Source organism: Uloborus diversus, chromosome 4, assembly GCF_026930045.1.
Source record: "Uloborus diversus isolate 005 chromosome 4, Udiv.v.3.1, whole genome shotgun sequence".
In the NCBI taxonomy this organism is placed as follows: Eukaryota; Metazoa; Arthropoda; class Arachnida; order Araneae; family Uloboridae; genus Uloborus; species Uloborus diversus.
In genome coordinates this window covers 171,460,215-171,480,696 of record NC_072734.1, presented here as the reverse complement: position 1 = coordinate 171,480,696, position 20,482 = coordinate 171,460,215, and the positions used below count along the sequence as shown (strand labels likewise).

General features: G+C 31.1%; 1 protein-coding gene across 2 annotated transcripts in view; it reads right to left on the bottom strand.

The window, feature by feature from the left end:
- The window catches only part of LOC129220260 (motile sperm domain-containing protein 2-like), a 73,327-nt gene that overhangs the window by 9,234 nt on the left and 43,611 nt on the right, over positions 1 to 20,482 (bottom strand). The window contains exons 3-11 of one of the 2 annotated variants that reach the window (XM_054854642.1): positions 19,149 to 19,235; positions 16,654 to 16,808; positions 16,482 to 16,542; positions 15,818 to 15,856; positions 13,224 to 13,348; positions 7,648 to 7,719; positions 3,804 to 3,845; positions 1,190 to 1,287; positions 1,006 to 1,102 (exon numbers count right to left, since the gene is read on the bottom strand). In XM_054854642.1, the coding sequence (XP_054710617.1) occupies positions 1,006 to 1,102; positions 1,190 to 1,287; positions 3,804 to 3,845; positions 7,648 to 7,719; positions 13,224 to 13,348; positions 15,818 to 15,856; positions 16,482 to 16,542; positions 16,654 to 16,808; positions 19,149 to 19,235 (776 nt within the window). The remainder of the gene's footprint in view (positions 1 to 1,005; positions 1,103 to 1,189; positions 1,288 to 3,803; positions 3,846 to 7,647; positions 7,720 to 13,223; positions 13,349 to 15,817; positions 15,857 to 16,481; positions 16,543 to 16,653; positions 16,809 to 19,148; positions 19,236 to 20,482) is intronic. The other variant, XM_054854643.1, reaches the window with a different exon arrangement.

Below are 20,482 nucleotides of genomic sequence, written 5' to 3'. Positions count from 1 at the left end.
ACATATATTATTTAAAGTCTCACTCACAGGTAGCACAATGGCAAGTGTACTAAACAACAACAAGAAACACAAAAGAATATTAACAATGTAAATTGAAAACTATGTAAATATGCGAAGTTGAACAATATGAACTACAGAATGGGCAGTAACTGCTACGTTATCAAAGAGCTGGAGCAGTTGGCATAATTTATTAATTTGCAGGTTTCTATAGAGGTGGATAACGTACAAGTCAGCGTGTATTGGCATTTTAATCAAACTAGCAAGAATTTACTTCCTTAATTAAACTGCGTTGGTAGACATAAAATGAGTTAATGTCTACTAATGCAGTTTAATTTAGTTTAGTTTAATTAAGCAAGTAAATTCTTGCTAGTTTGATAAAAATGCAAATACATGCTAATTGTACGTTACCGACCTCTATAGAAACCTGCAAATTAATATATTATGCCAACTGCTCCACCTCTGATAACGTAGCAGTTACTGCCCATTGTTCATATTGTTCAACTTCTCATATCTACATAGTTTTCAATTTACATTGTTAATATTCTTTTATGGTTGTTGTTTAGTATACTTGCCATTTTGCTACCTGTGATTGAGACTTTAAATATATATATACGTACACACACTGAAGTTCATAAAAAGTTTAAAAACATGCACTGCTGCCGAAAATATTTACACTTATAGCACAGGTATACAAAGTTCTTCCATAATTAAGCTATCAGATAATGAAACAGGATGCCCTGTACATTTTAAAATAAACAAATCTTAATTTAAAAAAGAAAAAAAAAAAAGAAAATTTGAAGTTAGGGGAAGGATAGAGCATGAACATTTTTGGAAATCTGAAGTCTTAAAAGTGCATTTTTAAACTTGGGCCAGCTCTACCAATTCGCAGAAAAAGAAAAATATTCTACGAATAAAAATTAAGTTCAGAAAAGAAGTTTATATACAATTTCAAGAATTTTATAGAAAAAGAAATTTACATTACAATCTATAAAAAAAAATGAATACCTTATAAGATATAGCTTTATCAGATTCACAAGACAGTTTAATAACAACGTCTCTCACAGCTTCACGTGGAGGAAGAAACTTAAGCTCTGTAGCTGGTCTGTTAAAAAATAAATAAAATAAAAGTAAGGAATTCTAGTTTTTAGGCTCATAAAATTTGAAAATGGTTCTTTTTCAAACAACTTACTGAATTTTCATTATCCCACCAATCATCGTGTAGTCATCTGTAATAACTACTTCTCCAGCACTACCTCGGGAAATACCACCAGCATGTCCATTTGCAATCTAGAAAAAAAATAATAATTCAGTATCAAAGCAGTGCTAGAAACACTAAAAAAGATTTGGAGCATTATAATTATGAGGGAAAAATACTCAACTGCAAACAAACATTTAAAATTAATCTTGCATAAAATACCAGTTTAACCAATTTGGAAACAAAACATAATCTTGAAAAAAATCTATTAAAACCATCTATGGGAAGAAAGTAGCATCGAAGGCATGTTTGAAGCATTATAAAAATAATTCAGCATACTATAAGCATGAGCCCAGTGTACGGAAAGTACTAAGCCCAGTGGCTCAGCGTTAGTGCTTTGCGCAGGCCCTATTCCCGGATTGAGCACAGTCTACTCAGCCGTTCATCCCTTCAGTGGGTCGATAAAGTGAGTACCAAGCCTGCTTGGGAACTAAACCCTAGAGGTTCTGCCTTCGGCTGAAAACCTAACCGGAACGTATGCCTTGTACCCCAGAGCCCTTGGTCAGGAAAACTGAGATGAACACAGTAGGCCTTGGCCCTTGTGGGCTGTCGGGCCACAGTGGTTTTTTTTTTTACAAGTATGAGGGGAAAATACAAAAGATGCAAATAAGCATCAAAAAGCCATATTGGAAGACATACCAGTGTAACAAATTTGGAAACAGTAACACTATGATTTCAAAAAAAAAATTATTAATTTTAAGACTATCTATTGGAAGGAGAGGAACACATTTTGCTTACTCATAGACAAAAAAACAATCCTCACAAAAAAACAAACGATATTTTAAATAACTATGAAACCTAATAACAAAGATTTTACACTTTTTGCTTTACTCCCTTAATTCAGATCAGTGGTTCAACCTTTTGACTACTAAGGACCACTTGGTACCTCTTCTAAATACTAAACGGACCAGATACAACAGAAATAACGATTTTACAAATTAATACTGAGTGAAATGAGATGAATCAAAAAGTTGTTTTCTTTAATAAATTTAATTACAACTCTAAAAACGAAAAAAATTGATTTTCACTGGATAATTTCAATTCCATATTCCTGGCATATTCTGTACCAATAAAAATTAAAAAAAAAGAGCCAGATAATTGTCCTTTCTAATTTAGAGTTAAAAAAACGTTAATTTTTTCCCTTTAACTTACATTACTCAAATATTTATTTATATATGCAGTACAACATCCATTTATAGGAATAATATGAAAAATATGGTTTTAGGTTTGAATTTTTTTTTTTTTTTTTTCTTTTTTTTTTTTATGTAGTATGATACTGAGGGTTTTTAAGAAAGTTTTTAAAAAAGAGTGGAATTTTATTTCATAACTTTCTGTGTTGGTGAAAGGAAATCCTACATCCATGCTGTAGAAAATTATTTCATTACATATTAAAAAGTATGTAATTTAGATAACATAATATGTATTTTTGTAAATTCAAGATCAACAACTTAATAATTCATTGCAACACCCCAACAATTAGTTTTAATAAACAATCTTAGGAGAAAGTAAAAACATGAAACTTTGAAATAAACTTGAATGCAAAATTAAACAGAAAGAAATATTAATAGATCATTTATTGCAACTTTCTGTAGATCAAAACACAGCTGTAACTTCTCCTTTGCCTCTTCTCTTTTCTGTTTATATCATCTTACACTCATAGACAAAAAACAATCCTCACAAAAAAACAAATGATACTTTAAATAACTATGAAACCTAATAACAAAGATTTTACACTTTTTTTTTTTTAAATTCCCAAACAGTTTATCAATTCCGAAAAAATCTCATTTCTTTTTGAAGTTTCTAAGAATTTTTTCACAGTACTGATATAGATAAATCATAGTTTTAAATGCTTAAATACAAAAGTTTCTCAATACATAAAAATTAAAATCAGATTTTGAGCAAAACAAATTACCCGATGATCCAATTTCTTTTTTACTGGCTTTATAGATATTGAAACTCTTTTTTTACATAGTTAGCTATATAGATAATTAAAAACTTTAAACATATAATATGAATAAATTGATAAAGTAGGTTACAGATTAAATCTCACATTATAATCTAAAACTAAAGTGAATCCAGTTATTTGGAATCCAAATGAGAATAGGGGTCGTCCACAAATAATGTCGCGCTTTGAGAGGGAAGGGGGTTCATGATATTGTGAGTTTAGAATAAGGTGGAAGAAGTAAGAACAGAATGTTTATGTAATATAGCTTGACATGTGTCAGGGGGAGGGGTCAAATACATGCAAAACAAATGTGACATCAAATATCGACAGCCCCTAAAGCTGATTTACATTCAGAAGCTCACAACTTGATACCTTGACATAGGGGACTTTTTGCAAGATGAAACCCAAAACTGTTTAGATTTGTGCTATAAGTAATAGTTTGTTCATGCTTTTGCACACAAATTTGGCATATTACTCTTAAACATGGTAATAGTAAAATAAAAATATTTCTGGAAAATCCCAGTTGAAGTTGAACTGGATTATGTTCAATGTTCAAATAAAATTTCATTTGGATCCAAAGACCAAAACATGCAGCATACTTACACTTTTGTGCCTTCCTGTAGATTCACGATGTGAGAAATGTACCTAATAGGAAAGTTATTTACAGTAAAAGAGAAATTTAGCAAGGTTAGCATTATAACACATCAAGGGTGGAACAGTAAAAATGTGCCACAGTAAAGGCTAAAACTTATATAGTGCAACATGTTGTCGCTATTTTATACATTTTTGTAAGGAACGGTCTGTTTGAATTAAAACTGAAACATTATTCAAAATTGGAATTTATTTAAATTGGTTCATTAATTTTGCATATCTCAGGATATGATTTAAGTTAATGCTGATTTGTGTAGTATGTACAACGAAGGGAAGGAAAGGAAAGTTTTAGGGAAAGTAAATTTTGCTTTTTATATATTTTTATACTCTTGCTAAACAAAATCAGTGAATTCTTTGTATGACAAAAAATTATTGTTATAGAAAAATATTTTCACCACATCATGGACAAGAAATGTTTCTCAAGTGTCGTATTAAGCTGATTGAAGAGCTTCAGAGGATATGGGAGTGGGAATATTTAACAACAGCCTGTAACCAACTTGGAGAGAAATTCAGCCTTGTTCTGACCAAAAGAAATTGTTGACATTTCATTCAAAAGTAATAGCCCTCATAAATTATTTGTTGTATTAAAATTTAAAAAAATTGCAAATATTTTTTTTCTATTTTTTAAATTTTATCAGTTGCATGATGGGCAAACTTTTTACACTATGTACATAATGGACACAAACTCAGTGTAATTTTAACAATGCAGCAATTTTAAATTTTAAGAGGTAAATATCAGTTGCCTAAAGCAAATCTCCAACAGAAGTATTAAATTTAATACAAGGTAATTTTTCCATTGAAATTAAATGTCAACATTTTGGTGTAATTGATAATCAATTTGACTCCAAGATTTATTTCAGTAAATACAGTCTGATTTATTATCACACCTCTGCTCTCAATAAAATTTGAAATGACACAGCTGTCCCATCCCTGACAGTCAAATTTAAAGAGCAAAGCTTTAAAGCATTTTAAAATGTAAAAAAGAACCTTTTAAAAATTATTTGCAATAGAAATTAGATCAAGTTAGAATCTTGCAAGTTTGAAGATAACACATCACAAGCCCATTTTCAGTTGAAATATTTTTAGCGCTTGCAAAGCTTGTTTTAACAATTTTAAAAAGTGCACAAGTAAAAGCTAAAAAATGTTCAATATTAACCGAAATATCTCCAGAAATCTGATACGTAATGTTTTGATGCAAAATAAATAATTTCACTTAAGACTTTCATTGCATACCAACTTTTTAAGCACTAATCCATTACAAAGGGCAAAATCCTAGCACTGCACATACCAGGTGAAATGCAATGCTTTGCTAAGTCCATCATTGCATTGGTAAAATTTAGTATAAAACACTCAACTCATAGAAGGCCATTTTTATCTGTTTGTGCAACATCAATATCCAGTGGCAAATCCAGGATTTTGTCCTGGGGGCGACTGAGGTTATTAAAATTTTATGTCTCCTTGTCATCACCAAAGTTCATTGATGTAAATGTAAACGAATGCATTTTTCATCATTATCTGATATCTAGGGTGTTAATAACTAATTAAACTTTCTGAATCACATGAAATTATCTTAAATTTGATATTTCCTCTTAAAATTTTAACCTCAGTGTGTATCAAAACATTGCATTTTAAACACCATTGATTATATTAAAAATGTCAATTCTTGTTTAAACTGGAAAAAATAAATAAATGCACATAGTAAATGCAGGAGATGTAAACAAAATAGATGGAAAAAAAGCTGAAAACTTTTAAAGTACTAGTTTAAAACAGCGAGATAAGAGAACAATTTTAGGATTTAATACTAAACCTGCCACTTAAAAAGAGAGAGAGAAAGGAAAACAAATATAGTTATGAGATTTGTACTTTTTTTTGCGCTTCCTTCTTTTAGAGAATAAATAAAGAAATATTTGGAACAGGTGGGACAAAATTTCAGAAATTCAATTAGAAATTTCAGAAAACTAACATCCCTGTTACTATCGCAAATTCGTATATCAACCGAAGAGCGAAGTAAGTTAAATGATAAAGATAGGATGCATGTATAAAATTATATCATTTTTTTTTTTTTACAATAAGAAGGGTAAGCATTTTAATAAAAGAATAAAAAAGAATTTAGTTCTGGTCTGGGGTCGACTGCAAGCCTTATAGCCACCCCTTGGATTCGCCACTGTCAATATATCATTTAAAAAAAAAATCTTACCCGGGGGTTCTAAAACTGGATGTTGCAGCACCCTGGAGTACACAAGGTGCCCACGGTATTAATATATGTGAATATAACAGAGATAGAGTAGCATGCTTTAAGATAACTAATTCTTCAAAGAGTCCCGCAAAGCAGAATAATCTGAGAATCCCTGGCTTACCTGATTAAAGCCACAAGCTGGAGAAGCCTGAATGAAAAATACTAGTTTGAGACTGGGTGGTTTTTTTTTTTTTTTAAGAAAAATCATTCAGGCCTCCTTAAGGCTATGAAAAATTTGTCATGTTTAGGCAGTCTTTCTACATTTAGAAGTTGATGATGTATGATGTCATTCTCAGGTGTTAGCAATCAAAGATAGCTAATTAGGAGCATTAATATTTTATATATTTGATGAAAAGTTATATCCCACAGCCTCATACATTAAAAACTTGATTTTGAGGTTATAGAAGTAAAAGTGCTAAAACGCTGACAAAACACAACTACAGTCGGACCTCCATATATCGAAGTAGCAAATTGCCAGAAAAAAATTCGATATATAAAAATTTCGATTTATAGAAACAAGCTTATTTTATCATAAAAATCTCCTAAAACATTAAAATTAAAGCTGATTTTTGTGCATGAAACCCAATTTCTAATTTAAACAAGCATCGAACGAAATGAAAGTTTGAAAGTTAATTAAAAAATTATACATTTTTTTGCTCCTTCATACATCTTTATTCTTCTGCTATTCAACTTGATCCACAACATTACGGGATTTTCGTTTTGACAAAGTAATCGAGAGAAAAGTAAAAAAACAATCTAACTTAACTTGAATGTTTTTTACTGAGGCTAAAAAGACTATTAATGCTAATCAAGAGACAAAAGGGCTAACTTGAAACTGATTTTACAGTGTTACTGGTTACAACTAAGTTTTGAAACAAACTTGAGGTAATGTAAGAACTCCGGAATGGAACATCAACCTTTCTACGCACCCCTGAACTCCAAATTCTTATAAGTTTCATAGCAACCTTTAGAGAATGTAATTTTTCCACTAACCTTCATTTTTCATGAGACAAAGTCTAAAGTAGGAAAAAACCGACGAATATCTTGGGGGAAAAAAATAATTTGAACTTTGACATCTTGAATTTAGATTATGTTTTTTGCAATAACGAGTGTGGGTGTGTGGGGGTATGTTTGTGCATGGGGTATGTGTGTGTGTGTGGGTGGTATGTGTGTTTGCGCGTGTATGTGTAGGTGTCTGTATGTATGCGTGTGTATGTGTAGGCAAGTAAGTGGCGCAACCTGGAGACTTTTCACTAGAGCAGCATCGTGAGGCCGGACGACGGGAGTGCTGCAGAGGGAGGCGGGGGTGGGGGGGGGGGGGGGGGGGGGGGGGGGGGGAATAAAACCATAGGAATTCAAAACTGTCTAGTGAGAACAATTAGCAATCGTGATTGCTCAAAAAAAAAGATTTTTTTCGTTATATTAGAAACAATTTTTCTATGTAATGAACACTGAAATTAGCTAGGATTTCGATAAATAGAAAATTTCGATATGTGGAAGTTCGAAATATGGAGGTTCGACTGTATCATCAAAAGCTAATTATTCAAAAAGTTTTCATACCCTTTTAGGTTCTGGTGAAATTTCATTGCTGTTGATATCATTTTCAGTAGGAGGCTCATACTCTCTGGTGTCCTACAACAATAGATGAATGTATTAACTTTCTTAATCACATACTAAAAGACAAAATTCAAACAATTATAGAAAGAACAGTGAATTATTAAATCAGGTTTTCAATGAATGAAAGAAATACATGAATGAGAGGATAATTAAAGTTCATTTTTTAAATTGCAGTGAAGCAGCGTTTATAAGCTTTTCTTTTATGCGTTTTTATCAATTATACATTTTTTAAATTGATTCCTGCAGTGTCTACTACACATTAACCTATACCTATTACACATTTTTTTTCATTTGTACGCTTTTTTCATACAGTCCCTTCAAAAACTTATAAACGTGCTTCACTGTAATTTGTTTTGTAACAATTTTGAACATTATTAATATAGGATTGACCAGGGTAATTTTGAATGGTTTTTGATGTTTCCAAGAAAAATCATTAATTAAAAAAAAAAGGGCTTAAAAATATCATTTTAGAATTTATATTCAAACCTCTACATCAATCAGGATGTATCACACAAATTTTTAACAAATTCTTTGCAAAAATAAAAAATGTACACGGCGAGGCATACACAATTACCCCAAACAGATTTGTAAATCACATGATTTTTGGAATAACTGTGAATGATATCAGAAATGCTATTTAGAATGTAGGGGAGACTAGGGATACTTGATCCCCACTTTAGTTTTCAATTTTTTTTCTCTGCTGCCAATTATCAGTTTAAAAAAAAAGTGTGTGAAGAAAGAATTTTTTTTCTGACAGTATTTTTTTAGTTGAAACGAAACAGATAGTTTTGGTAAAATAATTTTTTGCAAAAATTTCATAAAGGGATCCATGTATCCCCACGTTTTTACAAACATACTTGTTCTATTATTAATAACCAGTGGCAATTTACTATAAATATGTCTCAATTATTAAAGCCTGTCTATACTTTTAACATTACACTTCGGAATTTTTTTAAAGTTGTATTTAACGGATAATGTAAACTTCGGAATGCTTTCCTAAAAAAAGTTTCCCTTGTCACATTCAGGCGATCATTTCTCGAGTTTAAACAAAATGGTTGAAAAAAAAAAAATGTTGCCAATTTTTATGTACAAGTATAATTTTAATATAAGTGTCAGGTTTCAAATTTCTACTTAATGATTTAGGTACATTTTTGGCTATGGGATCATGTATCCCTAGGGATCAAGTATCCCAAGTCTCCCCTATTATAATAGAATTGTGGTATACGTGAATAAAGCCCTATTCAAGATGTTTACTTTTACCTTTCTTTGGAAGTAATATCTTCATTTTTAGCGCTCACACTTTCCCTTGTATAACACCAGTCACAATTTTCTTCAATTTATTAAAAACAGCAAGTGCAAAATAGGAAAAAAATTATCATACATGTTCAATACAAACTGAAAAGGACATATTTTATCGATTTAAAGAAAGTACATACTTAAATTGTAAACTCAGATTTCGTTTTTTTATACAAATTTAAAACTAACAATTTTTTTTAAAGATATCAAGCATAAAAGTCTAAAAAATTACCACTTTGGTTTGTTAATAACTCAAAATGTTTCATTTGTTAATGAGACTTAAAGCACAGCCCCATTGTTAATTTACATCCACAAACCCATGAAAAATATAAGTTACTCTTCAATTCTTGTATGTTTCTACAGGAAATGGTAGAACAGTATTGATGTCAAAAATAGTGACTGAAAATACATCATTTTTCTTGTATACAAACACTGTTTTCGAGTTATTAGCACAACAGAGTCCCTGTACAATGTTGCCATCCTCTTCATTTTGCAGACATATTTCTCTTGCATTGTAGTTACGAACAGCGTTCACAATTACCCCTTTTTTAAATCCATTTATCCCAGATTTTCAAAATAAACACCTAGACCGTACGGCCGATTTTCATGAAATTTGGCACAGAATTAGTTTATAGCATGGGGGTATGCACCTTGAAGAGATTTTTCGAAAATTCGATTTTGTTCTTTTTCTATTCCAATTCTAAGAACATTTTCCCGAGCAAAATTATCATAAGATGGACAAGCAAACTATCGAGTTATAAGGTGGAACCGTAACATGGGCAAGCCAATTGGCGAGAAATTCATCACATTATTTGTAAATATACCAGGTGAACCAAAAGACTTTAATTTTCTACTACAGGCAAAGCCGTGGGGGTGCACTAGTTAGTAATAAAACGCTGAAATGAAGAAAAACAGGAGAAATAAATATCTGAGCTAGTCGGCCACTTCAAAATTAGGTTTATGCATTTATTACTGTAAAATTAAAACAAAAAAACTCAAAGGATTTATGCAATGCTTTGTCAAACTGAGGCAATAGGGAAAAAAAAAACCTTTTTTTCACTAATGAAATATATATACCAGGAGTTGGAAGATTAATTCCAAGATTTATAGAATATTAAAAAAGAACTAAAAATTGTATTATTAGTTATTTCTTCATAATATTACTGTACAAAAAAAAGTTAGAAATTGTTCACAATTCTCCCAATTATCCTAGTCAACCCTAAAAGCATTCATGGGGAAAAAGGAAAATGATGAAATAATTTAAAAATAAAATTAGAACACCAGGAAAGACTGGAAAATCAAAAGTTGTACGTTTTACTTAAAAAATTTAAAAATAATTTGATTGGTGGTGTGTTGTTAAAAATTTTAAGTCGTTGCGTAGGGAGTTTGACCTTTTTCCCCGCTTTGTCTATCAAGCTACATGCATTTATTGTATGTTGCTGCCATAGTTCAACTGCAAGGCAGATATATCTGAACAAAACATTATCAATAAGAAATTTTGTTAAAATATCATGATTTGAGATTTGTAATATGAAAAATACCCACTATTACAGTCTCATCCTAAATGCAACAAATAATAATATATAAGAGAAACCTCACATTTGAAAATACCTACAAAGGAATTTGTGTACATTAATCCCAATTAGAGATGAAAACAGTCGGAAAAAACCCGGAAAATTTCCGAAAAAACCGTTTTTTCCGAAGAAGTAAATTTCCACTTCGGAAAAATTGAAACAAAAAAAAAATTTTTTTTTAACTTTTCAGGGTTTTAATTGAAATTTTCAGCAAAAAGTGATTAGAAACTTTTTCTTAAATTCTGATGCAATTCCCCCCTCCCCCGTTTTATGTTAAAATACTGTCTAACCTTAATGCAAGTTTTTGTATGATAATATAATTTGCATATATATCAAAAAACGTTTAATAATACTTTTTGCAAAAAAGCTTAAACCAATAACCTAAGTGGAGAATTTATTTTCCTTCTTCATGAAACAAACAAGCATAATATCAACCACAAAACTATGTTTCTGCTGACTGTGCGAATCAAATGTACAGGGTGCGGCAAAAAAAAACCCGGGCAAGCAATTTTCCATGAAACTTTATTCAAAATGAATAAATTAACAAAACACAGAAAATAATATGAGTAGACCTTTAGCAATCAATAATTTAATTGCTTTCAAACTAGCAGCCTTTTGCAGTAATACAGAGATGCAACTGCTTATTGAATTTTTCATTCAAGGGTCACAAGTCCTTTAATTAATCCTATTCCCTATAAAGCAATTGGTTTAGAGAGTTCAAACTTACATGTAGTTTAGGGTAGACTTTCGACTCCTAAATAGACCATACAGTGTAATAAATGGGATTAAAGTCTAGCGAGTAGAGCGTCCACTCAAAAGATAATGTCAAAAAAAAAAACGTGCCTTGCACCACTCTTATCTTTTCGCCCATATGAATCGGTGTGGAGTTAAAGGAAAATGTCCAGTTTACATTGCTGAGGTGCTCTTAGGCCCACAGAACTTCTAAAGTGTCCTTCTGGTTCACTTTTTGATTCATTTTACGGCCCTCATCCAAAAAACTAGAGTTTTTTTTCGCTTGTGCTGATTCCACAGTCCAAGTCTGACTTGGGATTTTGGTGATTTTTTAAGGTGCTTGGCTACAGACCAATTCTTATTGTTCTGGGGGATATGAGCTGGTTGAATACTATCTCTTTCAGCGTGGCCTTGCGGCTCGTCTCAAACGTTTTTGGGATCTTTGGAGTCATACAAATGCCTGAACTTTTTGGAACTCATAAAACTTCTGTTTGAGCTGTTTTTTCCCTTAGTCGCACTTATTGGTCACAAATTCCCATCTTACGAATGACTGCTCTCGTGGAAACCCCAAAGATTTCATTGAACTCACTTTTGGATGACCTGACGATTAACTCAAATGTTCATTGTTCATTTTGTGAACTTTCCGGACATCGACGATCATTTCCAAGTCAACTGTCGTTCTACTTGGTTAAACTTAAAATAGCAGGTATTTTATTTAAAATTGTAAGAAAACCGAAAAACAATACATAAACTATGAAATATATTGTAAACTATTTTCTAATAAAGTGAGAGACAAAAGTAAATTAGGCACTTATTAAAATGAAATTACCTTTCTTCCATTCGGTGATACAATTTTCGCCCGATATGTTTTTTTTTTGTCGCACCCTGTATACTGCCGTGCTAAGCAAAAAAAGTGGAATTTGAAGTTGGGCTCAAGCTGAGATATTGTTTTAAAGTTTGGCTCTTCCATATATTTGATTCAGATTTATTTATTTTTTCAAGTTCTTGATCAAATGACCCTAAAAAATTTTATTTATTATGTAAAATACGAAACAGAGAACAACTTGGTTCTTATTACTCGGTTTTGTTCAAAAGGGCTGGTATAACTACTTTTACTACTGTGCTTAGCACGGCCATATGAATAAACTGAAACTCCAGTTTAAGTTCAGCTTAAGAAAAACCAATTTAGTTTTGATTTGGACTTAGACTGGGTTGGAAAAAATCAAAACTCAATAGCTTTTATTTTCAGACAGTAACATTGTATTATTTTTCTTTCAAAAAAATATCATGTTTTAAAGTCAAAAATTTCAATTAATATTTTTAAGTTTCAAAGACAATCTAAAATATAATTTTTATGATTAGAGACACATTAACCAATATTTAATGGTTGAATGACGACTGGACTTATTTCTGGTGTTTGATCATGAAAGTTCTCGTTATAAAACAAAAAGGTTTTTTTTTCTAATTAATCCTACCTTTGTGTATTTCTGTCAAGCAGAAAAAAAAGATGTGTGGATAGCATATATTTTTTAATGCTTAACCCTTTATATGTTCCAAGAAGCACAGAGCTATTAAGAAACCCTAATTTTATTCATAAAAAAACCAAAATTTCCATTTCTTCCAAATTTTCCTGAAAAAACCCAGTAAAAAACCGGTTTTTTTTCCACCACTTCAAAATTTCCGGAAATTTTCATCTCTAATCCCAATATACTTCTGATTTTTAATTTAAATACATCAACAAAGACATCCATAATGAAGGGAACCAGTGAAATAACATCTTTGCAAAGATTAAAATTAATTTTGAAAAAAAAAAAAAAAACATTTGGTTTCATGTGCTCAAATAAATAATAAAAAACTAAATCCTGTTATCAACAAGTTACAAAACTTCATTAACAAAAACTGAATACTCTAACTTACTGTGCCACCCATGTCAACAGGCAAGCAATCTGTAGTGACATACTCCAGCAAGGAAGTTTTGTTTACAAATTTAATTTTCTCCACAAAATCCTGAGGCAACCAGGCTTTGATTATTTTCCAGGCAGCTGAAACAGATAAATTTATATTTTAGTACCACATATGCTTTTTGAGAGAAAGGAGGTGGGGGGGGGGGGGATGTTCAATATTACATTTTAAAAACAAACAATAAATGCTCATGAATGAGAAACAAAACAGTGCAAATTTTTTTTTACACAAAAGCAAACAGTTATCTACAGTTATTTAGATTGATCATGAAATGGTTTAAGTCTTTTTGAACTAAAACATAAATCAGAACCTATTGCCCTTTGAAATAAAATATTATGCTGGCTGAGTTATTGCCATTTTGTGCATTTAAATATTACTAAAAACATTTTTAAGTTTTCTCTGAAAAAAACATAAGTGCGCTAAAATCTGTTGGTTTTGGAGCAAAATAAATAAAATAAAGAAATATATGTAACTTGAAACAATAGCTACTAATCCATACATCTTATGCATACTGACCCTTTTTCAAAAAGCTTTCTGAACATATAGAATTCTTATCTACTTTTTTAAAAACTACCTAGACAATTTTTAACATGCAAAGTTTGAGAAATATTTTGCTCAAAACACCCAAGATTCTGAAAGAGGAGAACAATACAACACAAGTCAGGGCCTGGTTACAATTAGCTCTAAAAGTAATTCAGATTTTTTAGCCACTACTAATTAATCTTATCAATCTCATTAACTGATTTACAGGATGACAAAGAGCCATTTTATAAACATTGAGATAACTTGAAAAAAGGCCTGGCATAGAAGAAAATTACTAACAGAAATTGGTGCTTGCGAAATTTTTTTAAATATGGACAGATTATGGAACAAAGGGGGAATGCCTCAAAAAACTTAATTTTTTTTTTCAGTAACAAACTTGGGGGAAAAGTAAGGAAAAAAAATATAACTAGAGCAACTACAAGACAAATGTCTAATAGCCACAAAACAATTAAAAGTGAAAAAAAATACATATATATAACCAATAATGTACGTGCAGTGTATTTTGAATACATATTTTACTAATGCAGTGTTTTCAAACTATTATTTTAAGTACACAAAACCCCCTTTAACACATATTCCTTACACACAAAAATTTTAGTTAAACTTCAATAATTTAAGACTAAAATCTTTTTTTTAGATACAGCTATCATTTTCCCATGGGACTACATTTTAAACTTTAGAACATTTAAATTTATGCTTCAGAATTTGAAAAATTATTTTATTATACATTTTTGTATTACTAGGATACATAACCAAAGATAGTCTAAAACTAGCTTTTTAAAACTTCAATTTCGCAAAGTTTCTGGGAGGCTTTTCGAGTCCTTTTCCTTTATTTAACATCGGGCCCCACACTTGCTTTTTAATTCTTCAATTCTGAAACATTGCTGGTGCAAGTTACTCATGAAGATGGGGTGATCACCCTTCTTCTGTATCCACTCTTGGCTTTAAAGATGCTATGCTAGATTTTATTATTACATTAAAATTGCTCCATTTTACTATAATTAGAAACATTACTTGTATGCACGAGTAGCTATTGTTCCATGTTACAGTCATTTGTTTATTTTCCATAAGATTTATTCTGCTGCAAAACCAGCAGGTGTTAGCACACTTAATATTTTTCAGATAAGTCTTAAAAGATTTTATTAGCAATATTTAGAAATACACAAAAGGGTCATCTCTCCTCAGTTAGCATCAGTGGTGTTCGTATAGGGTATACTCCATATATGCCATAGACTCTCATTTTTTTTAGACACATAGCGTATACCCTCAAGCTTCATAAATTTTCATATGACATACTATGAATATGATCATATACGCAAATAGTGCATAGTGGATTACTGGGAGTACACCCTCTGAAAAGTTGATGGGAACATCACTGGTTAGCATAGAGGTTAACTCAGTTAGCATAGAGCTTATTGCAAAGCATTATAGAGCAAATTTATGGCTATGACGTAACAACTTCATTCCCCTTCACATTTTACGACATACTATTTAACATTTTATTTCAAAATTCTGGCTATAACTGGTTTCTCATTTGGTCCTTTTGACTTCGCTATAAATGGGTGCGGCGGCATTTTAGTTTTGGCATGGAAATTTCAATGTGGCAGGTGTAAATGCGCATGGGACATTTCCGACATGCACTTGGTACGTGGTTTACAGCCCAGAGCCAGTCAAATGGCAGAAGGGGAAATGTCAGTATCAATTTTACCTCATCAATTTTGTTGTACTGTAAACAGCAAAATGAATCACATGATTGATTGAATGAATGATCAATGTGATCAAAATTTCACAACTTCAAAAACTTAAGAATTTTGAGTGTTATAGCTAGGATTTTAAACTAGAAAAAATTTAATAGAGGATACACTGTTTGAATCCTCCATCCCAGTCACAAGATCTCAAATTCGGAGAACCAGGTAAATTTAGAATATTTCATCAAGTGAATTACAGTATCGTTTTTTCATGAATTACTCTTATAAGTTAAAAAACATAAAATTCTTGTAACTTACGATTCAAGATCCATGGAAATTCATAGATGAGAATGTGAGCTGAAAAGATTCTCATTATTAATCATCTAAAAATTTATTCTGCAAAAATTTGTAATAGCAATAAGAGTTTCATTCCTATTTAAAAATTAGCACCAAATGTACTCAAGCAAACTTTTACATTAAAAAATTACATAAATTCTTCTCTTTCAAGTGTTTATTTCTGTTTTTGTCTGTCATAAACTAGTAAAAAAGCTATTTTTTTCAACAACACATGCAATGCCTAAAATTAGCAGATGTCCCGTGTTGAGGGGAAAAATAAAAATGTTCGCCTTACATTTACCCCAAAATCGGCCCGAGTCTATCCCTGCGTATTTACATATGGGCTAATTCAGCTACAGCCCAGGAGGGTATGATATACCCAGAAAAAAACCCAGATTTAGTGTCCACATTTTTCATACCATCATTTTGCAAATTTAACTTCATGTAGTGCTACACGAAATAAAGAAACAAATGTTTGCTTAAAACAGCTACAAGCTCACTTTTTCAAATGCAAAGATTTTCTTTCTTTTTTCAAAGATGGAGTTGGAAATAAAATTGCAACCCATCCATCCCATTGAATTAGGCAAGAAAAAATATACACGTTTTATCAAATACAAATTGTAATAAATTAAGGAATTATATTTACCTAAACTGTCAGGATAGTAGGATCTGAACAATGTAATGAGAAACTTTATAAGATCTAAGTCCTATAACAAGAAATTTATTTTAAACAATGCAATACAAAACAAATTAAATGTCTAGAATGTCTTTTACTCTAAAAATCTTCATTCAATAAAAGCATGCACATTAAAACCTACAAGATTACTTAATCCAGCTCCTTCACAACTCATAATCACTGTCATGTGGCCACCACTTGTTTGTTCTTCCATTAACTCTACCCAGTAGATGACAAATTTCCTCAAAAGTTCTGCAAATTCTGGAGCTTTTTTGTGAAACCTAACAAGAATCATAACTGAAAAAATAAAAGTATAAACTTAAAATATGCTAAAAGGAAACGATAAATTAAAAAAAAAAAAAGAATATTAGGGACATAAATATTAAACTTAAACAAAAGCCAAGGAATAACATTCATGCACAAGATATGCCATTTACTTATATATTTAATTACTTCATTAGAGCTTGCATGAAAATGCCATAAAATAAACTGAAAGTACCTTAGAACAAAACAAAAACCAAGTAAGATAAATAAATACCTTTGTGCTGAACAGTAAAGAAGACAAAACAACGTAAGCAGAAGCACAAATTTGTAAATTACAGCAGACACGTGTTTCGACGTTACAGGGAACGCCTTTTTCAATGCAAAAAATAATGAGCTTATGGATGAAAAGACATCCGACAAAATTACGTGCACCTCTCAAGTACATCAGTGTTATTCTGGGAGCACTTCTTAAAAATAACAAATGCTATAGTAAAAAACTTAATAAAGGCAAAAACGGCAAATTGTGCTCGCGGAACATTTGTGTGTGTGAGACATCACTATCCATTTGCAAACACAAGCCTGGCAGACCCAACAAGTGTGGTGCAGAGCACTGGCAACCAAATTTTTGAAAAGAATCACACTGAGTGAAAGTTTAACTTTACACTTGAAGTTAAAGTTCTTCTTTGAGTTAAAATTAAAGTTCACATTTTTAGGGCTCCACGCATTAAACAATAAAATTTGCTTCTTTTCTACAAATACAAAAATGATGGCAGGCAACAGGCTTTAACAGGCACAGCCTAGGCCGTTCCCCATCAATTTATCAATCCCCAATGAAGATCAAGAGCTCTTTTAAAACTAGTCCATGCCACTGCAAGTAGCAGATGCTTCCAGTAAAATATTCCAAGTGCAAACAATCCTGTTAAAACAGCAATTTTCCCCCGAGTTCAAGATTAGTTTGAGAATGAAAAAGCTAAAAATAACGATACCTGGTTTTGCCATCGGTGCAGAAATTTAGTGAATAAATGTCCTCTATTTTAATAAACTTTAATAACCAGAACTTTAATGAGGATGCAACCTATTAATCTCCTCTGCTAAAGACTATACATATTTAACATTTTAAGCCTGGAATCATTATCTAAATTTGAAAGTTAATGTACTAATTTTTTGTTTAAAACATAAACATACAATTTTTTTTCACAGTCAAAAGCATGAATGATATGTGTTCGACAAACTTTCTCTACTTTCATTATAATCTCTTTACTGTCAGCCCCATTTAATCAGAAAACAGATAAACGAATACCCTGCTTATAAGAATAAAACCTCCCGGAACCAAATATCACCCCATAGATGCAATGTTAAAGATACCCGCTTAATCAAATAATTTCTCCAGATAATCGCATAATATTGATCAGCCTTCTCAAATATTTTTCCGAGTAAAAGTTTGAATAAATTAGAAATATGTAAAAACAATCATTGTCTTAAAAATTTAAAACAGTAATTTCCCTCATCAAAGGGCGAGAAACAGTCATATTCCACCAAAACATTTCCTCTATTCTTTTTTCCGGCGTTGCCATTGCAAAACAAAAAAAAACTATAAATAGCGCAGTCTATAAATTAAATTAAATATTACAAAGCAATATACACATTTCAGACGTTAATAAATTTACAAACATTAAATGTAAAACACGGGCAGACAAGGAGGGGAAAAAAGGAGTTAGAAAAGTTTAAAATACCTTGAGCAAGCAATTCACTATTACAGAATTTTCAAAAAATAATGTACTGAAAAAAGGTGGCAAAACAAGGATTTCATAACTCAAATTGTAAGTTACTTTTTTATAATTTTCATCAAACTTTTTACCAGTAACATTAATATTTTTTTATTTAGTATTGATTTATTTTCACAAAGACAGACAAATGTTGTCAATTTAGAAAGGTAAAAATTTCTTGCTTAACCAAATTCATTTCTTGGAACCAACGACATTCGATTGAGGGAGATCAACAGTATTTTCTAACTCACTAAATTATGACTCTTTTTCCAGAACATAAAAGGAAATCTTTAATTCTTGAAATTTTTTTCGTCTATTTTTCTACAGAAAACATTTCTTTCAAAATTGGTTGAAAATAATATAGGCAAGCAAAACAAATGTCCTGAACATTACAAAGATTTAGTTAAACATTCTGCATTAAGATTGATTACAGATTGTTTAAATAATGCATGCATATTGTTTTCCTGAGTAGGAGTCAAAGCAGGTAAAAACCTAAAAAAAATCCATTTCTGTTTTAAAGTTATGCTGTAACCTATTCTTATTACAAATACAGCAAAAGTAACTCAAAGTTCAACAAATAAATCATGTAAAAAAATTTTATACATACTTATCGGATTTCCTTCTTTATCTTTATTGTAAGGGAACACTGCTTTGGCTTGGAAAAATTCAATAGGTATAGAAGCTTGGTTAACATCTAAAACAAAAAATGAAAATGCAATAATTATATATTTATTTAGTTCATCTTTCATCATTTATTTAATTAAACCGATTATAACTTGCACAAACGATAAAAAAATCAATCCCCCTCAAAGCAATAGGTGCCAAAACTGAAACAGCGAATGCTTTCGTTTAGGTTCACTTGTATGCAAAATTTGTGCCTCACATTACTTCTTGAGATACAAATGTCCCTCGCATAACACTTAATTTGTTCCATGTAGTACTGAAAACGTGTTATAAGACTTTTAAAAATAACTTATTTTTTACACTAATTAATCAAAGTATAGTGAAAACCATGTCAATATGTATAATTGTATAGTGTTGTATTGAAACCATGTTTTGTGTTACATCAAAACCGTGTTATAAGAGACTTAGAAATAATGTAAATCAAGGGATGTGCACGGTGTTATCTCTTTATGGTAAATAAAAATAAGGTTTTAAAGAAATTCTGGAAGGAAATCTGTGGTGGGAATGCATCTAGGAGACCCCATAGCACCTACTGCCTTGAAATTTAGTACAAAATTACTTCGAGAACCGGGGGTGTGCACCTGGGGTTTTATTTTTAAAAATTCGAATTAGTTTTTCTAATTTTTTAAGCTCAAATTTCGCGTAAATTGCCTATTACTGCCTATTAAAGGGGTGAAAAATTACTTGCACATATTAATATTACATAGTTTGAAAAGGTAGAATTTTCCACATTTTACGCAATTTGTTTCAACGCTCTAACTTAAATACGGCGAGAGTTATTTGCATTTTTAGCTCTAACTTTTTTAGGCTCAGTTAAAATTTAGGCATTACTTTCGTCAATAAATCTATCGATAAAAAGCGAAGGAATTGTATTGCAGTTTTCTTTTTGAAACCACTGGAAAGAGGCTTCCAGACTTTTTTACTCCAGATCTAACTCGACCTATGGTCGAAAAACTAAGCATCTATCTTCAAAGGAAAAAAGTTACAAGCCATTAAAAATCCAATTTGAATAATCTCCATCTTTATTAAAATTATTCATGTTTTATTTGGCGTTGCCACAGTTACGTCTTTTCGATTTGCATTTTTCTTCTTATTCACAAACTTTAAGGGTTTCGATTTTAACGGAAAATCTTAGGCTCAACTCAATTTAAGCCCCGAGCTAAAGAGCAAAACGTATTACAAGAGACCACGAATATGAAAGCAACTTTTCAAATGTACAAAACTGCAGTTTTGCAATGCTCAGGAGCCCCTTAGCCC